At 39.1% G+C, this 18342-nt stretch overlaps 1 protein-coding gene across 1 annotated transcript in view; it reads right to left on the bottom strand.

Moving 5' to 3' along the window:
- Positions 1–363: 363 nt before the first annotated feature.
- LOC137281159 (uncharacterized) overlaps positions 364–18342 on the bottom strand; it is a 39184-nt gene continuing 21205 nt past the window's right edge. Inside the window, exons 3-4 of the mRNA XM_067812285.1 lie at positions 1153–1389; positions 364–799 (exon numbers count right to left, since the gene is read on the bottom strand). Coding sequence (XP_067668386.1) covers positions 364–799; positions 1153–1389 — 673 coding nt within the window. The remainder of the gene's footprint in view (positions 800–1152; positions 1390–18342) is intronic.

Raw genomic sequence — 18342 nt, 5'->3', positions numbered from 1 at the left:
ATGGTCTGCAGGTTTCACCTATGTAGCTGCTGCCGCAATCACAGTTTATCTTGTAGATGCAGCCTCTAGGGTTGGGGTTGGTTTGATCACTGCCACCTCTTCCATTTGTTCTAAGGATGTTTTTTCAATGTCTTATCAGAATAAAAGGTCACATCAACACTGAGGAGTCGACTGATTTGATGACTTATCTTGCCCTGGTATGGAATGTTGACTCGGATGGGTGCAGGCTCAGATCTAGGGAGGCGGTCGTTTTGATGCTGGAGAGTTGTGGCTATAGTTTGGTCAACGAGTTGTTTAGGGTATCCATTGAGGGTGATGAAAGTTCACTTGAGGTGATCAATTTCGTCTTGGAGGTGGGCTGGGTCACAGATGGCTTTGGCACGTCTGGCTAGGGTGGAGACTATGCCTTGCTTTATTTGTGGATGATAGACGATAGACAGTGGGAACGATTCTTTCAGATGAGTTGTCAAGGGATACGTCTAGGAATGGCAGCTTGTGTTGGGCTTCTACTTCCATCGTGAACTGGATGCGGGCATGTTGTTTGTTAAGGTGGTCAAGGAGTTCTGCAGGGTTGTGGTTGGGATCAAGGATAGTGAAAGTGTCATCAACTTTTCTATACCAACATAACGGTTGGAATGGCGATGTAGATAGGGCAGATTCTTCAAAGATGGTCATGAAGATTTCAGTTATCAGCGGAGAGAGAGGTGAGCCCATGGGTAGGCCATGGATCTGCTGGTAGATGTTGTTCTGCCATGTGAAGTACGAGGTCTGGGAACAGCTAGACACAAGGTTGATGATACTGTCAATGGTGAGTTTGGTGTCAAGAGTGTCAATACAACTAGTTAACTTAGCACGGAGAACATCAAGACCTTCAGGAAGAGGGATGTTTGTGACAACATCCAACAACATCATACAACATACATCATACAAGTCAACAACATCATAGCTGACCATAGCGTCCAAGAGTTTTTGCACAAAGGAAGAGGAATCACTGATGAAGGATTTACCTGCCTTCCCCAAAGGGGCAAGCAGTGTTATAGAAGATAGACCCTCTGGAACACACAAGGATTCTAGTTTTTACAGGTTGTTTGAATCTTAACGGTTGCACGACCATATGGAGATTGACAGGTGATAGGATTTAACTTATTATACACAGTGTCATTAATCTGGTTGCTGTCATGGAGAGTCTTGAGAGTTTTCTTGTGCTGGCGTTCAAGTTTGGCGGTGGGATCTTTGGGCAGGATCTTGTAAGTCGAAGTGTCACTGAGAGTTTTGTTCACAAGGTCATGGAAATCAGGAGTGTCCATGATAACGGCTGCCTTGCCCTTGTCTGCCTCGGTGATGGTGATGTTCTTGTCGTTGCGGAGCTTTCGTTGATGGCTTTCCTCTCTTGTGGTGACAGGTTGCTGCGTTGCTTAGGAGACTGCTTGATGAGGTCTGCTATCTGGTGCCGGAGGTAGTCAATGTTGCCGTTGGGAGCCAGTTGTTGTATGCCGCTCTCGACCTGCTTTAAATGCCAAAGATACGGTCATGGTATCAATGCATGTAAATCATCTGTTACATGTGCTCACTGTAGTGAGAAAACTCGCACGACGGATGACTGCAAAAGCACTTTCAAAAATGGACCAACTGTGAAGGATATCACTCATCTTTCTCAGAGGAGTGTCCAATTTGGAAACAGCAAATAATATCAACAAAATAAAATTTACACAAGACATTAGTTACGCTGAAGCCAAACGACAAGGCCAAAAATCTGAACTCACGGAAACTTATGCTTCCGTATACTGTCCAACATCTGATACAACCAAAATGTCTATAAGCTGTCAAACCAACAGGACGTGGATAAACACCGATTCCCCTCAGAGTCTGTCACCTGAAATATCCACTCAGCCTGTAGAAATACTTCAAGAGTCACCCCGTATTCAGGATGCATCTATATCTAAGGCATCTAAATCCCACTCACAATCTAAATCTGATTCTCAAACAAATGTGGAAGACATTGCAAAGCACCCGGTGAAATCAAGAAATGGATCTTCACAAAAATGTCAAAGTGGCAGAGCCTCGAAAGGTTCAACAAAAAAAAACCCCAGCTGTTTGGATCGTTGGAGGACATGGATGTGTCCGAAAACATCCCCCACAGGGCACATAGCATGTCGCCCTCTAGAAAGGCAAGGGGTAGATCCCCAATAAATCTTCCGAAAAAATAGTTTCTTCAACCATTCTACATTGGAACAGCATAGGCCTTAAAAATAACATTCATGAACTTCATCTACTGGACAAGGACCTTCAACCATCTGCGATCTGATTACAAGAAACGTATCTGAAGCAAACAGATTCTATAAACTGACCTCAGTTCAACACATATCAGTGTTATTCCCCCCAGGTGATAAAGCCACTGGAAGATCCTCCATTCTTGTAAGACATGGCGTTACCCACAGCACTGTGACGCTCAAAACAAATCTCGATGCAGTTGCAGTGCGACTTACTTTGAACATTACACTTACTCTGTGTTCATTGTACATTCAACCATCATCGACTCTGCTTCTGACTGATCTTCAGTCTCTCTATGATGAACTACCCAAACCATGTGCACCCGTGGGTGATCTTAATGGGCTTCTTTGGGAGTGCGACCACAAACACAAAAGGTAAAATTCTAGAGGATTTTATTATGAATAATTATTTATGTATACTAGTATTGCGAATAAACCCGGTGAAACTCGCTAAACATTCTTCCTCTTCTAATTATGCACCTTAATTCCAGCAGTATCAAAAGCAAGCTAATAGGAAAAGAGAACCATTAATTTCAATTCAGATAATGGGGAAGATTATATATAATGAAACATTTTCTATTCATGAACTCAATACTGCTCTTGATCCAGAGTCCTGTTTAGAGATGATCTTGTATGTTTTTCATACTTCAGGTAAATTTCCGTCTTCATAGCGTGACGCTATAGTAGTGCCAATATCCAAACCTGGACGTGATCATACGGATCCATCCTATTTTCATTAAAAAAACTGTGTTTGCAAAACCATGGAACGCATGATAAATAATCGACTTGTTTGTTACTTGAAAACAAATAACCTGATAACTGATAATCAGTGTGGTTTCCGCGAAAAAAAGAAGTGCTGTCGATCACCTAGTGCGTTTAGAATCATTTGTTAAAACTGCGCTAATTAATAAACAACATGCAGTGTCTGTCTTTTTTGATCTCGAAAACGCATATGACACAACCTGGAAATATGGTATTTTAAGAGACTTACATGACTTTGGCTTGCGAGGTCCTTTACCTCAATTTATAGTCAATTTTTTAAATGACAGACAGTTTCAAGTCCGAATGTGTTCGACTCTGTCTGATGATTACAATCAGGATCAGGGTGCTTCACAAGGCAGTATTTTGTTTGTCACACTTTTTAGTATAAAGAGAGATAGTTTATCAAAAGTGTTAAACTATTCAATTGATGGATCGTTGTTTGTGGATGATTTTAATATGTCTTGTCGTGGGGAAAATATGCATACCATTGGACGACAACTGCAGTTCTGTTCAAACAAAATAGATAAATGGTGTTTTGGAAACGGCTTGAAATGTTCTAAATAAAAAAACAACTGTATACACTTCTGTCGTAAATACAAAACCCATAAAGGCCCAGAACTATTTCTAAGTGCTACCCCAATCAAAGTCGTCAAGGAGGCCAAGTTCTTGGGACGTATTTTCGATTCACATTTGACCTTTTGCCGCATTTTAAATCCCCTAAAGTCAAATGCCTGAAGGGACAATTTATTAAAGGTTGTTTCTAATTCAAAATGGGGAGGTGATCAAACTACCCTTCTTCATCACTGGTGCGATCTCAACTTGATTATGGCTCCATCGTATATGGTGGGCCTTGTCAAAGCAACCTAAAACTACTTGATTCTGTCAACCACCAAGCCCTAAGACTTTGTGTTGGGTGTTTTAGAACCTCTCCCATCGACAGTTTTTACGTCAAAACTGATAAGCCTTGTCTCAACAATTTTTACAATATATTTCAAAATTAGCATAAAATGAGTTTAATACTGCATTTAATTGTGTCTTTAATCCTCTCTATGAGGATTTGTATAACAAAAAGTCTTCCCTTGTTCCGCCTCTTGAGCTCAGATTTAAGCCATTTCTTGCTGTTTTCAGCATTGAGCTGAAGATATAGCTCCTTCCAGACTTGTTTTTTCTCCTGCTTGGCAGTTGGTTAGGCCACAAGTTGACCTAACATTAACTACGAGTACATTTAAGTGAGTGAGTGAGTGAGTTAATATTTAACGTCACACGGGCAATATTTCAGCCATATCGTGACGGGAACATTTAACAATGAAATGGAATATAACAATAACCATTAAAACTAGCATGAAAAGTTAACATTAATATCATATATAATTATATGGGCAGTGTGATATAAAAACAGGCTATAACTCGCCAGCAACTGAAGATAGATCACCACACTAGGGGCCATGGGGACTAACAGTACCTTTGCTACCTGCATGGACCCTAGTTGGATTTACATCATCCCCTCAGCCGCTGGCGTTAGTTGGAAATCCTAGCCAAAATTAAAATAACATACTACGCTTAAAAATCCTGGTAAGTTTACATTGACTTTGAACGTTTTTGGACTTACATAACCTCTCAGGAGGACAATACTTTTACAATACTTCAAACACCCTTGAGTTCAACCCAAGTTCCTAATCTAAACTACCAATAATTAAAATACAACTATCTCAAGAACATAATAATAAAAATTCAGGCATGAAGTCACTTTCTTTTAAACACCAATAATTAAATAATTACCAACTAACAGTTGTAAAAAGATCCTTAACTGTTTTGACATTGAAATATTTATCCCTTGTGATGGAGAATTCAACACAGTCAAGCAGGATATGCTTGACCGCGACTCTCTCATCACAAGGGATACAAAATGGAGGATCCTCACCTTTTAACAGGTATGCATGGGTATATCGTGTATGGCCAATACGACATCGTCTTAAAATAACCCCCGCAAATATTGACTGACAACCCAAGTAGGTGTTTCCAATATACGGTTATCATTCATATAATTTATTTATACCTACACGGGTGTCCCACTTCCTCTGCATTAGATCACAGATGTAGGTTCTAATTTTAGCTTTGTAACCAACAAAACACGTTATTCTTAAACCAAGAGGCGGAACAAGCGAAGATTTCTTACTCTATAAATCCTCACACAGACGATAGAAAACACAGTTACATGCAGGGTTTGACTCACTGAAACATAGTTTTGTTACATACTAGTACTGTAAAACTAATTTTATACGTCCCTGCTCAAGAGATGGTTCATCAGCCTCGACATACAGGCTGTCAACAGGTGAAGTTCGAAAGGATCCCAGACAAAGTCTTAGACCTTGATAATGGACAGAATCTAAAAGTTTCTAGTTGTTTTTGCAGGCTCCGCTATAGACGGTGGAGCCATAATTACGTTTAGAACACCCGAGTGATCGATATATATGGAGAAGGGTAACTTGATCCCCTCCCCATTTAGAATTTGAAACCACTTTCAACAAGTCAAGTGCTCTCAGGCATTTAGTTTTAAGGGATGTGATATGCGTCTCCAGGATTCTGGTAAGTTCTGCAGGAGTTGATAATGTTATCAGCTCCTTTAGCAGTGTCATGGGCTTGATCAAAAGCTGTATGGAGCTCATGAATAGAAAATGTTTCATTATAATCTTCCCCATTATCTGAATTGAAATTGATAGTTTTGTTTTCTTCTTGTTTTTTTTTTGTTTTTGTTTTTGTTTTGTTTTTTATACTGCTGGAATTTAGGTAAATAATTAGAAGAGGAAGAATGTTCATCGACGGATTCACCAAGTTTATATGCAATATCTGATTTATCTGTAAGTAATTGATCTCCATATTTAAGATTATGGACACCAGATTTAGTACCTTTACCGTTGATACCGCTGATTGTGTTCAGGGTTTTGTGAGCAGAGACCATGACCGGAATGCCCACCAAAGATTCAATTCTCATCAGATTGTTTGTTTGCCGGGTTTTTTTCGCACTCAACTAGCAGCGCACCCGAACGCACCCGTCTAATGGTCTTAACATCCCCAGCAATACCTTGAATACCCTTAGATATTGCAAAAGGGTTCAACTTTAATTTTGTCTTGTCAGGAGTTTCAATTACAAGGAAACGTGGCCAATACTCAATCGATAAACACAAGTCGGTCTCCGACTTGCAGCACCAAGGATACTCAGCGGTAGAATTATAAATAACTAATCCACCTGACTGGCCCATGAGCCATCGCCTTCTGGCATAAGACTCAAGGCAAAGTTCGTATGATCTTATTTCACAATCAAAATAATGACAGACTAACAACAGTGCCAAGACCGAAATTCATACAATTCCAAATCAAATTTGTGCAATAAACATACGCAGTCCATGCAGAGAGCTTGGCATGACCAGCCGATTGGTTGAACCGGGCCCATTCAACCACCCGTCTGGGTGACGTCAGGGCCAAAGTGGCGTGTTGGGCAATAGGAACAAGGTTCCAGGCCCTCAACCACCAGGATCCCTTCCTCCGCAACCCACAGCAAACGGGTTGGTGGACCAAATATGTCCCTGCATCCACACGGGGGGACCAGCACCCACCACGAGGGGGTGGCTCGCCACGGGTGCCGTCTAGTCGTGAAAGAACAAGGGACCAATGTTTTTTTGGGCGTCAGAGGTGAGAAGATGCTGGATCTGGCCAATGCATCTTCAGTGAAAGTAGCATGACCTACAGAGATTGTCTACTTGCGTCTCCATGGTAAGCTGTGAGTCTAGATAGACACCGAGACTCTTAACGTCGTCCGAGAAATTGATAACATGAGCCTCATGCACTGACTGAAGTTGATGCTTATACGCAATCAGTATAGCCTCGGTCTTGTCGTCATTAATTTTTAATTTCCTGCTGGACATCCAAGCTTTATATCTGATGTACACGGTAAATAACTCTGTGTACCTCAAGACATGTCTTGCACCACTGATCTGCATTTACACTTTGCAATGAGTATACGATGGTCATACCAGTCAGCAAGCAGTCACTCACTAACTTTCTTGGAAATGAGAGGAGCATGTTTATTGAATAACTCACTGAGAGTCTTGTTGTACAGCTGAGCCAGTTTGTTAACATCGTTTGGGGGATCACACGGCAATGACGAGTTTAAAAGATCAGATCTCAATTCCTGTCTCAGATTACGGCACTTGATCTCAGTCATGTCGTCTCTGGGTTACATTGTGTCACACTTCATGTTGACAATGAAGTGGTCTGACACCTGCATATCCTCAGTATTGACATTTTTCAGAAAAGCTGAGGACTCACGAAACACGGTCCAAGGTGTGTCCAGACTTATGGATTGGGCCACTGACCAGTTGGTTGAGGTTGTGACTCTTCAGAAGCTTCATGATCTTCTTTGTCTCAGCATTGTTTGGATTATCATAATGACCACTAAAATCTCCCAGAAATAGTAAATTTTGACAAGAGTCAAGAGTAAATAGTGAGACTAAGTGTTAATACAAATCACTTTGTTTTAGCTTATTCTTCCTAGAAGGAGGTGATTGATACAAACACACAAACTCGAAGGACATTCATGCAGACTGAATTTTGATATGGAGTGATTCTGTTCACAGGAGACTGAACCTAAGACTTTGATAGGTTATTGGTTGTTCCTACCAGTCTTAGTGCCACGTTTTGTGCCACGTTTTGTTTGGTAACAGATATGTTTAACTGTCTAAGGTGGTGTAGTATGTCCAACTGGAGACGGATTGGATCAAATATAACACTCTTGTCTCTTTGATAATCTTTCCCAACTCCACTGAGTGGCTCTCGAATAGCTACTACCTTGTCCCGGCTGTAGACAATGCGCCTCTGATTGCCACCCATTGTTCTGCTGAAATCCATGGTTGGAACAACTACATCAAGCGCTTGGGTATTGATGAGCTCCCCACTTGCTGGATTTAAAAATCTTCCAAATATTATACAGAAAAAATGTCATTAATGTCCACATTTCATCAAATGAGATCTTGAAACTTCACAAAAAGATTGAAAACACCTTCATCAAGCTACATGACAAGTCCGAGGTATGGACAACAGAACTGAGAGGTTTAGGAGAGACTGAATGTCAACTCACGGAAGTCTTGGTGTGAGAGTGAGAAACAGTTTTACTGAATGCAAGACAACGAGCAGTCAAGCAGCGGTTATGTAAGTCAAGTGTTGATGGGGATTGAGGATGGCTGAATGATGTAATTCAGTTAGTCTGTGTGTGTCTGCTGTCGTCAACATGACCTTTATATACAGTCATAAACTAGTTGTTTCCCTGTCCTTCAGCGACATGTGTTTATAACCTACTTTAATTTTCATGAAATTATAACTTGCTTTTGGACCTCTGTCAGGCCTGCAGATACGACCCGTACCTCCTTCCTTTGAATTACTATTTCGCCTAGATGTCTTTGCTGCATTTTGGTTTCCATATTCCAAATTCACTGTTTGATCTTCGTCTTCTGAACTGTCAGATTCTGCTTTTCAAACTGCTTTCTCAGTCTCTGAAATAAGCTTTGTCTCAGGTTAAATAATAATACTGTTACAACGTGATGAACGGGGAAATCGTGGAATAAATCATTTTGCCTGGAGTCCAGTGCCCCGCACAACCTATTATATCAGTGCCTGAAATAGATTAGCACATGCATCTGCAACTTTTCTGGTGACAAGGCATCTGTGTCGAAGGAATTCATTCATGATAACTCTTCTAGCTGTCAAGATACCAAGTGAAAACTTCCAGATACTAAGTGTAAACTTACTGTTACTAACTGAAAATTTCCAGATACTATGTGGAAATTTCCTGTTATTAAGTGGAAATGTGAAAAACAAATGACATAGCCCTAGTAGGTTTCCGTAGGAACACTATCGAGATTTACAACTTTCAGGCTGTTTTTAGCTTCTTTACACCCATGCACACGATTCACCGTCAACGTGTAATATGTGGTTGCAACCAATGAGAAGGGAATGATGTGAGTGCCTGTGTATATAAATACATTCAGGTTGGATACCTGTGATAGGAGATTGACTACACTTGAAGCACAGTTACGCATTTCAGAAAAAAAAAAACATGTTTGCCTTGCTGCTGTTCTCTTTGGTTGTCTTCACTGCTGGTGCAGGTAATGCGACTTGCAATGATCTTTTCTCTAGTTTCTTTCAGTAAGGATATGTAATGTATAGATTACACATGGCCATATCATAGTCCGGTAATATGTCAAGTACCTCCATAAATCCGTCTGAACAAAAGATACTATGTACATTCTGTGATTGTTAACGGTGTTTGGACCTACAATGGACACCGAAACGTCGATCCTAATCCAAATACAGTTGTTCATCTATCGTGTCGAACAATGATGGTTACGTTTACATGCCAAAAGCTCCTGCCGTGGGTGTGTTGTCTTTAATACTGTGGACACAACCTTACCTGCAATGTTAAAGACTCCTTGATAACACAAAATACCATTATAAATAGAAATGTAACCATAACAGTGCTACTTATAAGTCGTAGTTGTTCAACAATTGAAGATAACATATCAGTCACCCTTTAACAATACTGTAAATATGTGCAGCGATATCATATGTACACCTAATCATTTTGTTCCCAGAGCATAAGTGAAGAAACGTTCAATATTTTTAGACCAATATTGATAGATATAATAATCTGAACGTATGGTTGTGTCTTTTGCTATTTACAGATTTTTTGCATTTTTATTTTATTTATTTATTTTATTGTTTTGTTTTTCCATGGAACATTTTGGTGTTAGTCTAATGGTAGGGTGGGCTTCGTTTACGGAGCAGAAGACAAAAACCATTGAATATTTTTCTGCAAAACTTGCTACATATATCAGTCAGAACAGAACGTCATGCCTTTTGCTATGTACAGGTATTTGTGATTTATTATTTTCTCGGTTTCCGTGGAACGGCGGACGGCGGACGGACAGACGAGGCGTCCACTAAATCCCCCGCATTACATGCCGGGGGGATAAAAAACTAGTACAGTGGAACTGTAGAGGCTTCCGATCCAATTTTAATGAGTTACAGCTTTTGGTCCAAGATTTTGCACCATCGGCTTTCTGTGTGGAGGAAATCTATTTGAAGCAGACGTTTCGGACTTAGTCTCAAAAGTGACAGGTGTTTCGTTTCAGGAGCAGAACTAAAAATACGTCTTAATATCTGTCAGTAAAACTTGGTAGATACGTGTGGCAGACCCCAAAGTGGTGCGTTTTTGGTATTTACAGGATTTTGTGATTTATTATTTTCTCGGGTTCCATGGACACATTTCGGTCTTAGTCGCAAAATGGAGGGATGGACTTCATTTCAGGACAACAACCATTTCATATCTTTCAACAGATCTTGGCAGATAATAGACAGATATATGGCATTTATAGGTTTCATTTATTCCATGAAAACAATTCAAACTTAGTCTAAAACAAAATAAGTCAGATGATTTATCCTTTCAAACATGTTGGGGCCGGGGGTATATGTCATCTTCTGATGACTCTTGTTTAGAATGAACTATCGTTTAGGAGGAGGGTTGATTATGGATCTGCCCCGCACTTTGAGGGCGATAAGTTATGTGCCCTTGGATGGATGCTATCAGAAACATCCATATCATCTAGTGATCCAAATTTGTTAGATAGTTTTATCTTATCTGATTCTATAGAGGCTCGATTTGGTTTTGAAGTGTCTATCCGTGATATGATTTTGCACTTTCCAAGTTGGTTCTTATTTCTGTCAGGTTGAGAACAAGTTTGTGGAAGAAAAGATTGTTCCTGTAAGAGGTTCTGCTGTGAAAGTGATTTCGCTGTCTGGGTGAACTGATCAGGAGAAACGCGTGTGGGAGTGTCGGTGTTTACCCATGTCAATTCTGTTTTCCAGGAGTGTGATGAGGTAAATTTAAATGTGGCTGAAGGACTTTCTTTACAGGTTGTTTCGTTTGATGTGCTGGTGACAGTGACATAGGTTTTATTGTGTTCTCTAGACTGAAGAAGCATTTTTGCTTCAGCAAAGCTGAAATTTCTGGCATATTTAACCCTGTTTATTTAGATCTCGTTTTTTGGCAGTCTTTAGAAAAGGATGAGTGACTTCCGTGGCAGTTGGTGCATTTTCTATAGCTGTTGTCACAATCATCTGACACATTTGTATTCTCAGCACAGTGAACACAAGCAACAGACAATGTACACTTATTCACTCTATGTCCTTACTTGTGACCTTTAAAGCACCGCAGAGGACTAGGGATGTACACATCAATGTGCAAATTGCAGTAACCTGCCTTGATTGATTTAGGAGGGTTTCTGTCTCTTACAATCCCTTTGCTAGTATTCAAGGTACTATGAGCAGAGATGTTAATGGGATTACCAACAAACATATCTGTCGATAGCAAGTTCATTGCTTGCTCTATCCTGTTGCATTCAATTAACAGTGATTCTGAACGCAACCGCTGAACATTCTTGACTTCTCCTGCTGTTCCGTAAAATCCTTTTGAAATTGCGACAGGATTCAGTTTCAAGGACGTCTTATCCAAAACCTCAATAATCAGGTAACAAGTCCAGTAATCAACTGACACGGAGGGTCGTTATTCGCCATCAGTGTCATGACGACGTTCTGTTTTCTTAGAGGGTGTATCGTAGTCCATGGTAAGTGTATAGTCGTTCATCATCTGAGCTCCCAACCCACCATGGAGTATCACAAGGACAATGCTAAACAGAGGCGGATCTCCGATTTGCAACACCAAGTATACCCGGATGATATACTCCAGCTAAAAAAAATAAAAAAGATCAATAATTCCACCAGACTGGCCCATGAGCAACCACCTCTAGGCAAGTTACGAAATTACGAGTTTCACAATCAAAACACAAATATATCATCATTAAACCAGGACAAAATATGTAAATAATGTAATAATTTGTGCAGCAAAATTTACATGTAATATGACCAGCCAATTGGTTGAACCGGACCTACGGAACCACCCGTCTAGGTGAAGTCAGGGCAAAAGTGGTGTGTTGAGCAAAGGGAACACAGGACAGGCTACTAATGACCTCAACCACCAGTATCCCTTCCTCCACCGACACAGGACGGCAACCCACGGCAAACGGGTTGATGGACCAAACATACCCCCGTGTCCTCTTAGCGTTACTCAGCACCCACCACCAGGAGGTGGCTTGCCACGGGTGCCCCAGAAAATTAATAGTAAAGGTACTATATCTGGTGTCCATCATCTTAAACATGGAGAGCAATTGCTTACCGATAAATCAGATATTGCGAATAAACTGGGTGAAACCCTTGCTAAACGCTCTTCCTCATCTAATTATGTACCTAAATTTCAGCAATATCAAAAGAAAAGAAAACTATTTATTTCAATCTCGATAATGGGGATGATTATAATGAAACATTTTCATTCATTGTTCATGTATTCCATACTACTCTTAATCAGGCCCATGACACTGCTGCAGGAACTGATAACTTACATTATCAGCTCCTGAAGCATCTACCAGAATCCTCTTTAGAGATGGTCTTATATATTTTTGATGATATTTGGATGTCAGGGAAATTTCCTTCTTCATGGCGTGACACTATAGTAGTGTCAATACCCAATCCTGGACGTGATCATACGGATCCATCCAATAATCGCCTGATTTCCTTGACTAGATGTGTTTGCAAAACCATGGAAGGCATGATAAATAATCGACTTGTTTGATACTTGGAAACAAATAACCTCATAAAAGATATCAACAGGAAGCATTTCTTAAACGCACTATTTAATAAACAAAAAGCTGTGTCTATCTGTTTTGATCTTGAAAAAGCATATGACACAACCTGGAAGTATGGCATTTTAAGAGATTTACATGACTTCAACTTGCGAGGTCATTTGCCTGAATTGTCTGTCACACTTGCTAGCATAAAGATCAATAGTTCATCCAAGGTTTTAAACGATTTAATAGATGTGTCATTATTTCTGGATGATTTTAATATTTCTTGTTGTGGAAAACATATGCATACTATTGAACGGCAACTATAGTTTTGTTTAAACAAAATTGATGAAGGGTGTCCTGAAAATGGCTTCAAATTTTCTAAACTTTATACTAATCTGTTGTAAATACAAACCCCATAGAGACACAGAACTATTTCTAGATGGTACCCCAATCAAAGTTGTCAAGGAGGTGAAGTTCTTTAGACTTATTTTCGATTCACATTTGACCTTTTTGCCTCTTTTAAAATCCCTTAAAGCAAAATGCCTGAAAGCACTTGATTTATTAAAGGTTGTTTCTAATTCAAAACGGGAGGGGATCAAACTACCCTCCTTCACTTAAAAAGATTACTGGAGCGATCTAAACTTGATTACGGCTCTATCGTATATGGTGGGGCTTGTCAAAGCAACCTAAAACTATTTGATTCTGTCCACCACTCAGCCAACTCCGTGTAAAGTTATCTTCATAATACATTACAAAATTAGCTTCTAATGAGTCTAATCCTGCAGTTAATTGTGCCTTTAATCCTCTTTGTGAGGATTTGTATATCAAAATGTCTTCCCTTGCTCCGCCTCTTGGGCTCAGAATTAAGCCATTTCTTGCTGCTTCCGGCATTGAGCTGGAAAATACAGCTCCTTTCCGACTTCTTTCTTCTCCTCCTTGGCAGTTGGTTCAGCCACAAGTTGACATAACATTAACTACATTTTAAGAAAAATCAGAAACGAATGAATTACAATATAAACAAGAATACAATCAATTAAAAATGATTATAGCAATTTTAAATCCTTATTTACAGATGGGTCAAAGGACGATGGCGCAGTGTCTTGTATTGGATCCACAAGAACAAACAAAAAGCAAAAACAAAAGAAAAACAATAAAAAACCTTCTCTTCATCTCTTGCAAACATCCACTTTTAATTGAAATTATTGAATTGTATAATAGTCTTGCTACTGGCCAATGTAACATCGTCTTTTGTTAGTTGCCGAGCACTTAAAAAATCTGTGACAGCACTTATTCCATACTCTGATTACAAAGCTAGCATTAGAACTTACATCCGTGATCTGATGCAGAAGAAGTGGGGCACCCAGCTAAGTATAAATATATTAAATGAAAAAAAAACCCTATATTGGTCACACCTCCTTGGGCTGCCAGTCCAGATTTGAAGAGGTTATTTTTAAGATATACTCATGCATACCTGTCAAAAGGTGAGGATCTTCCGTTTTGTATCCCTTGCGATGAGAGACTCATGATCAAACATATCCTGCTTGACTGTGTTGAATTCTCAATCACAAGAGATAAATATTTCAATGTTAAAACTGTTAACGATCTTTTTACCAACGTCAGTTCTTATTTAATTATTATTTTTTCCTACAGAAATTGATTTCATGGATGAATTTTGACTATTATGTTCTGTAGATAGATGTATTTCTATGATTGGTAGTTTAGATTAGTAACTTGAATTGTTCAGTGGCTGTACCCTCAAAGGGAGTTGAAGTATTGTAAAATTATTGTCCTCTTGAGAGAGTACGTAAGTCCCAAACCGTGTAAAGTCATTGTAAACTTACCAGGATTTTTAAGCGTAGTATTTGTTGTTATTTTAATGTGGGCTAAAAGTTCTTACAATCGGCAACGACTAAGGGGATGGTGTACATCCAACTAGGGTCCACGCAGGTAGCAAAGGTACTGTTAGTCCCCATGGTCCCTAGTGTGGTGATCTACCTTCTGTTGTTGGCGATCTATAGCCTGTTTTAATGTTGTATTGTTCATATCGATTTTCACTTTCCACTCTAGTTTGTAATTCTAATTGTGATATTCTAGTTGTTTTACTGTCCTTCGTTTACAGGTTTTATAATATGCATATAGTCCTTTTCATTGTTAAATGTTCCCGATATGGCTGAAATATTGCCGATGTGACGTTATATATTAACTCACTCAGTCTCAAAAACAATGTTAATTTCAGCGGCACATTGTCCTCTTGGGTTTGTTAGCCTCGGTCCATCATGTTACCTGTTCTCTGCCACCACTGCCAACTTCGCCGAAGCCAATGTAGCTTCTACATGTTTTATTAAATAGATATGTTTCATCTTTTCATTTGAAAGACAATGTTGTGGGGTGGTTTTTTTTGTTTGTTTTGTTTTCCTTCAATCCTAGATTGTAGCTTCTACATGTTTTATTAAATAGATATGTTTCATCTTTTCATTTGAAAGACAATGTTGTGGGGTGTTTTTTTTTGTTTGTTTTGTTTTCCTTCAATCCTAGATTTTTAAATCGTAAAAGAATCATATTACACAAGAAAAATGTGAGCATGTGAGCGTACATATTTGGGTTCAAATACCTCAAAGGCATTGTTGATCGGCTCTGATAGTTATACTAATTTCCCCTTTTCATTTCAAACGTAGGTGGAGATCTCTTAATCACAAATAATTAAAATTTCAAATCAAAATAAATGAAGGATATTAATAATGTATGCTAGTATCCATATCAGTGGTGTTCTTTGTTAGCGTTCATGAGTGTATAGTCTTCAAAGTCACGATGTGTCTCAAAGACTGCCGGCGTAACTTTCAATTTGAAATCACTCACGTACTCAGAAGTGTAATGTTGTATCTACGTCGATCATTGAAAACACGACACACCAGTGAAAGTGGTGGAAATGGTCGTGTTCCAACGTAAACGAGTGAGTGAGTTAAATTGTAACATCACATCCGTAATATTTAGGGTACACAGTGACGATAAACGTTGTACATATACAATAAATACAAATACTTAAATAACCACAGACAGACTGTAAAATATTTAGAGTGTCCCAACTAAAAGATTAGTTAACTCACTCACTCACTCACTCTTCACTTTATATTCCATCTTCTTGGCCAGTGATCTGAATTCAAATATGGGAACTGATATCATTCGATGTGAGGAGTTATATGCTTTCAATTTGTGTGCCAAGTTTCACTAAGTCTTCTCCTTTGACTCTTAGGAAATATTATCGAAAGCTGAACCTTTTCCGTGTTTTGCATCATATCGTAATGGGATATTATTATACGTTTTCAGTCCCTCTGCCTGTTTTTCGGAAGTCGCTTGGCTGTCATCAGAAGCAAGGAAGAAGATGCTTTGATCAAAAGTTACCTGCTCAGACATGGCAATGGTAAAGTTATTCCAACCATTATGTTGTGCTCTTTCTCAAGTTATCTTACCAGCTACTCAGCTCCTTGTTATGACATTAAATTGCCTTCTATAAGCCGATGCTATTAGAATTTCTACATTCACAAGTCCATACTATTCTTCCAGGCACCATTTATCTACAGACCAGTTACATAGACTATTGTATAGCACTTTATGTATAACAACAATACATGGCCATCGTGAGACGATAACTGAAAGGCAACATAATTAGGACGGTCTGATTATGCATTAACATTGACATTTGGTGTGGCGAATGTTTGTTTGGCGCTAATTTCTACATCGGTGGCTCTGACCTGAGAGGAGAGGGAACCTTCACCTGGGAGCGCCCTCACGGGAAGAAACTAGGATACAAGGGGTGGAAGCATGGTCAACCCAATAACAGTAACGGCGGTAAAGAACACTGCATGACCATGCGGGCTGTGTTTAAGTACAGATGGAATGACTCACCCTGTGATAGACAGAACAGATTCATTTGTCAATGAAGTCATACCAGTGTTTGCTGAATAAAAAGGGGCTAGGGTAGCCTTAAACAGATTCGCCACTGAGAAGTTTGATTATTGTGTGTAAATGTACTTCCCATTAACCTAAAACACTTACTACGTGTTTTGTTTACATCTGGATATATCGAACATTGATTTCCTTGCGGAACCAACAGAAAACTGTTTGCACATGAATTACACGACGGCCATGCATCCACATGCTTTATCTGCCAATTTTGTGTAAAGTTTTGTTAAAAATCCTCCAATTTTCACTGATTTTTATCGTTTACTAAAATCATGCACAGTAAACGTTTCAACGTTACGAATTGGTTCATGTGCAAATAATATCTCTTTACGACATGGACTATTTTGCAAAATGTAGATTAGAACAGTTGCCCTAAGTAAGCGGTATATTTACAATAGTGAGTCTAAAGTTTTGACACACACACACACACACACACACACACACCTAACGCCTCCATGCGTTCTAAACAACGCCTCAAGCCGTTTATTGTTTAAACAATGGTGACAGTACATCCCAAGTCAGTCATATATTGGTTGTTGGAATTGTTAAGGTTATTATTTACTTCATTAAAGATAGGTCATTAAAGCATAGTAAAATATCACATCATCAAATATGCCAAGCTCTTGATGATAAAGTCCAGTATTGTATGGTCTTTTGTGACGTTTCGAAGACTTTTGATCGTGTTTGGCACATAGGGCTTATACATAAATGGTATTAGGTATTATACGGAAATGTATGGTATTAGAGGTAAACTGTTAGAGTGGTTATGTAATGACAGATGTAAGCGCTCTAAAAAGGTCTTTGTTCGTTGGACACCTGTCTAAACCAAGGTTACTCCAAGCTGGATCAGTGTTGGGTCCGTTTTTATTCATTGTTTATGTGAATGATATTGCATATGAGTAAGATAGCATAACGCGACTATTCGCAGATGACACATCATTTTTCAAGGTGTCTTGAAACCTTAACATTATAGAAACCTCAGTAACCGTAAATGCCAGACGGTTGGACAAACAAGTGGTTGATAGTATACAACCCAGATAAGACAAAATCAGTACTTTTCTCCAATTATTTTACAGTCTGTCAGTGGTTATTAAAAGGTCACATGCAAGCAAAAAATCAAACATAATTCAAACACATTTATCACTTATTCATGACATATAATATACATTGCTGCTTTAAAAAAACCCAAATAAACACAATTATAACCGTACAATCGCGATTCAAAAGTGCAATATTTTGTACTTGGGCTTACTTCCCCCGAAACGAAGCCCTCGGGAGACCGAACCCAGTCATAGCGGGGGGATATGCACTCAAGTGTAACGACGGCTTCCGATTGGCTGTTTCATTTGCTGATATGCTGAGGGTTCATTGTGTGTACAGAAAGATGATCTGTTTGATGGGCATTTTAGAAGTATAGTCAGTCACAAGAAAGTAAGATTCTTTAAGGATAACAACTTCTGTTTGTGTACTTGATGCGTCGTTTCAGTATGGATTCATATACTGTTGTCAAACAAAATCATATACACTAAAAGAAGTCGTTATCCATGAAAATTGTAGACAGAGATGTTGGGTTTGGAAAGTACATGTTCTCTGAATTTGCGCTCGATCCAATCAAAAAT

Source organism: Haliotis asinina, chromosome 4 (assembly GCF_037392515.1).
Source record: "Haliotis asinina isolate JCU_RB_2024 chromosome 4, JCU_Hal_asi_v2, whole genome shotgun sequence".
NCBI lineage: Eukaryota > Metazoa > Mollusca > Gastropoda > Lepetellida > Haliotidae > Haliotis > Haliotis asinina.
This window is presented reverse-complemented; position numbering and strand designations above follow the sequence as displayed.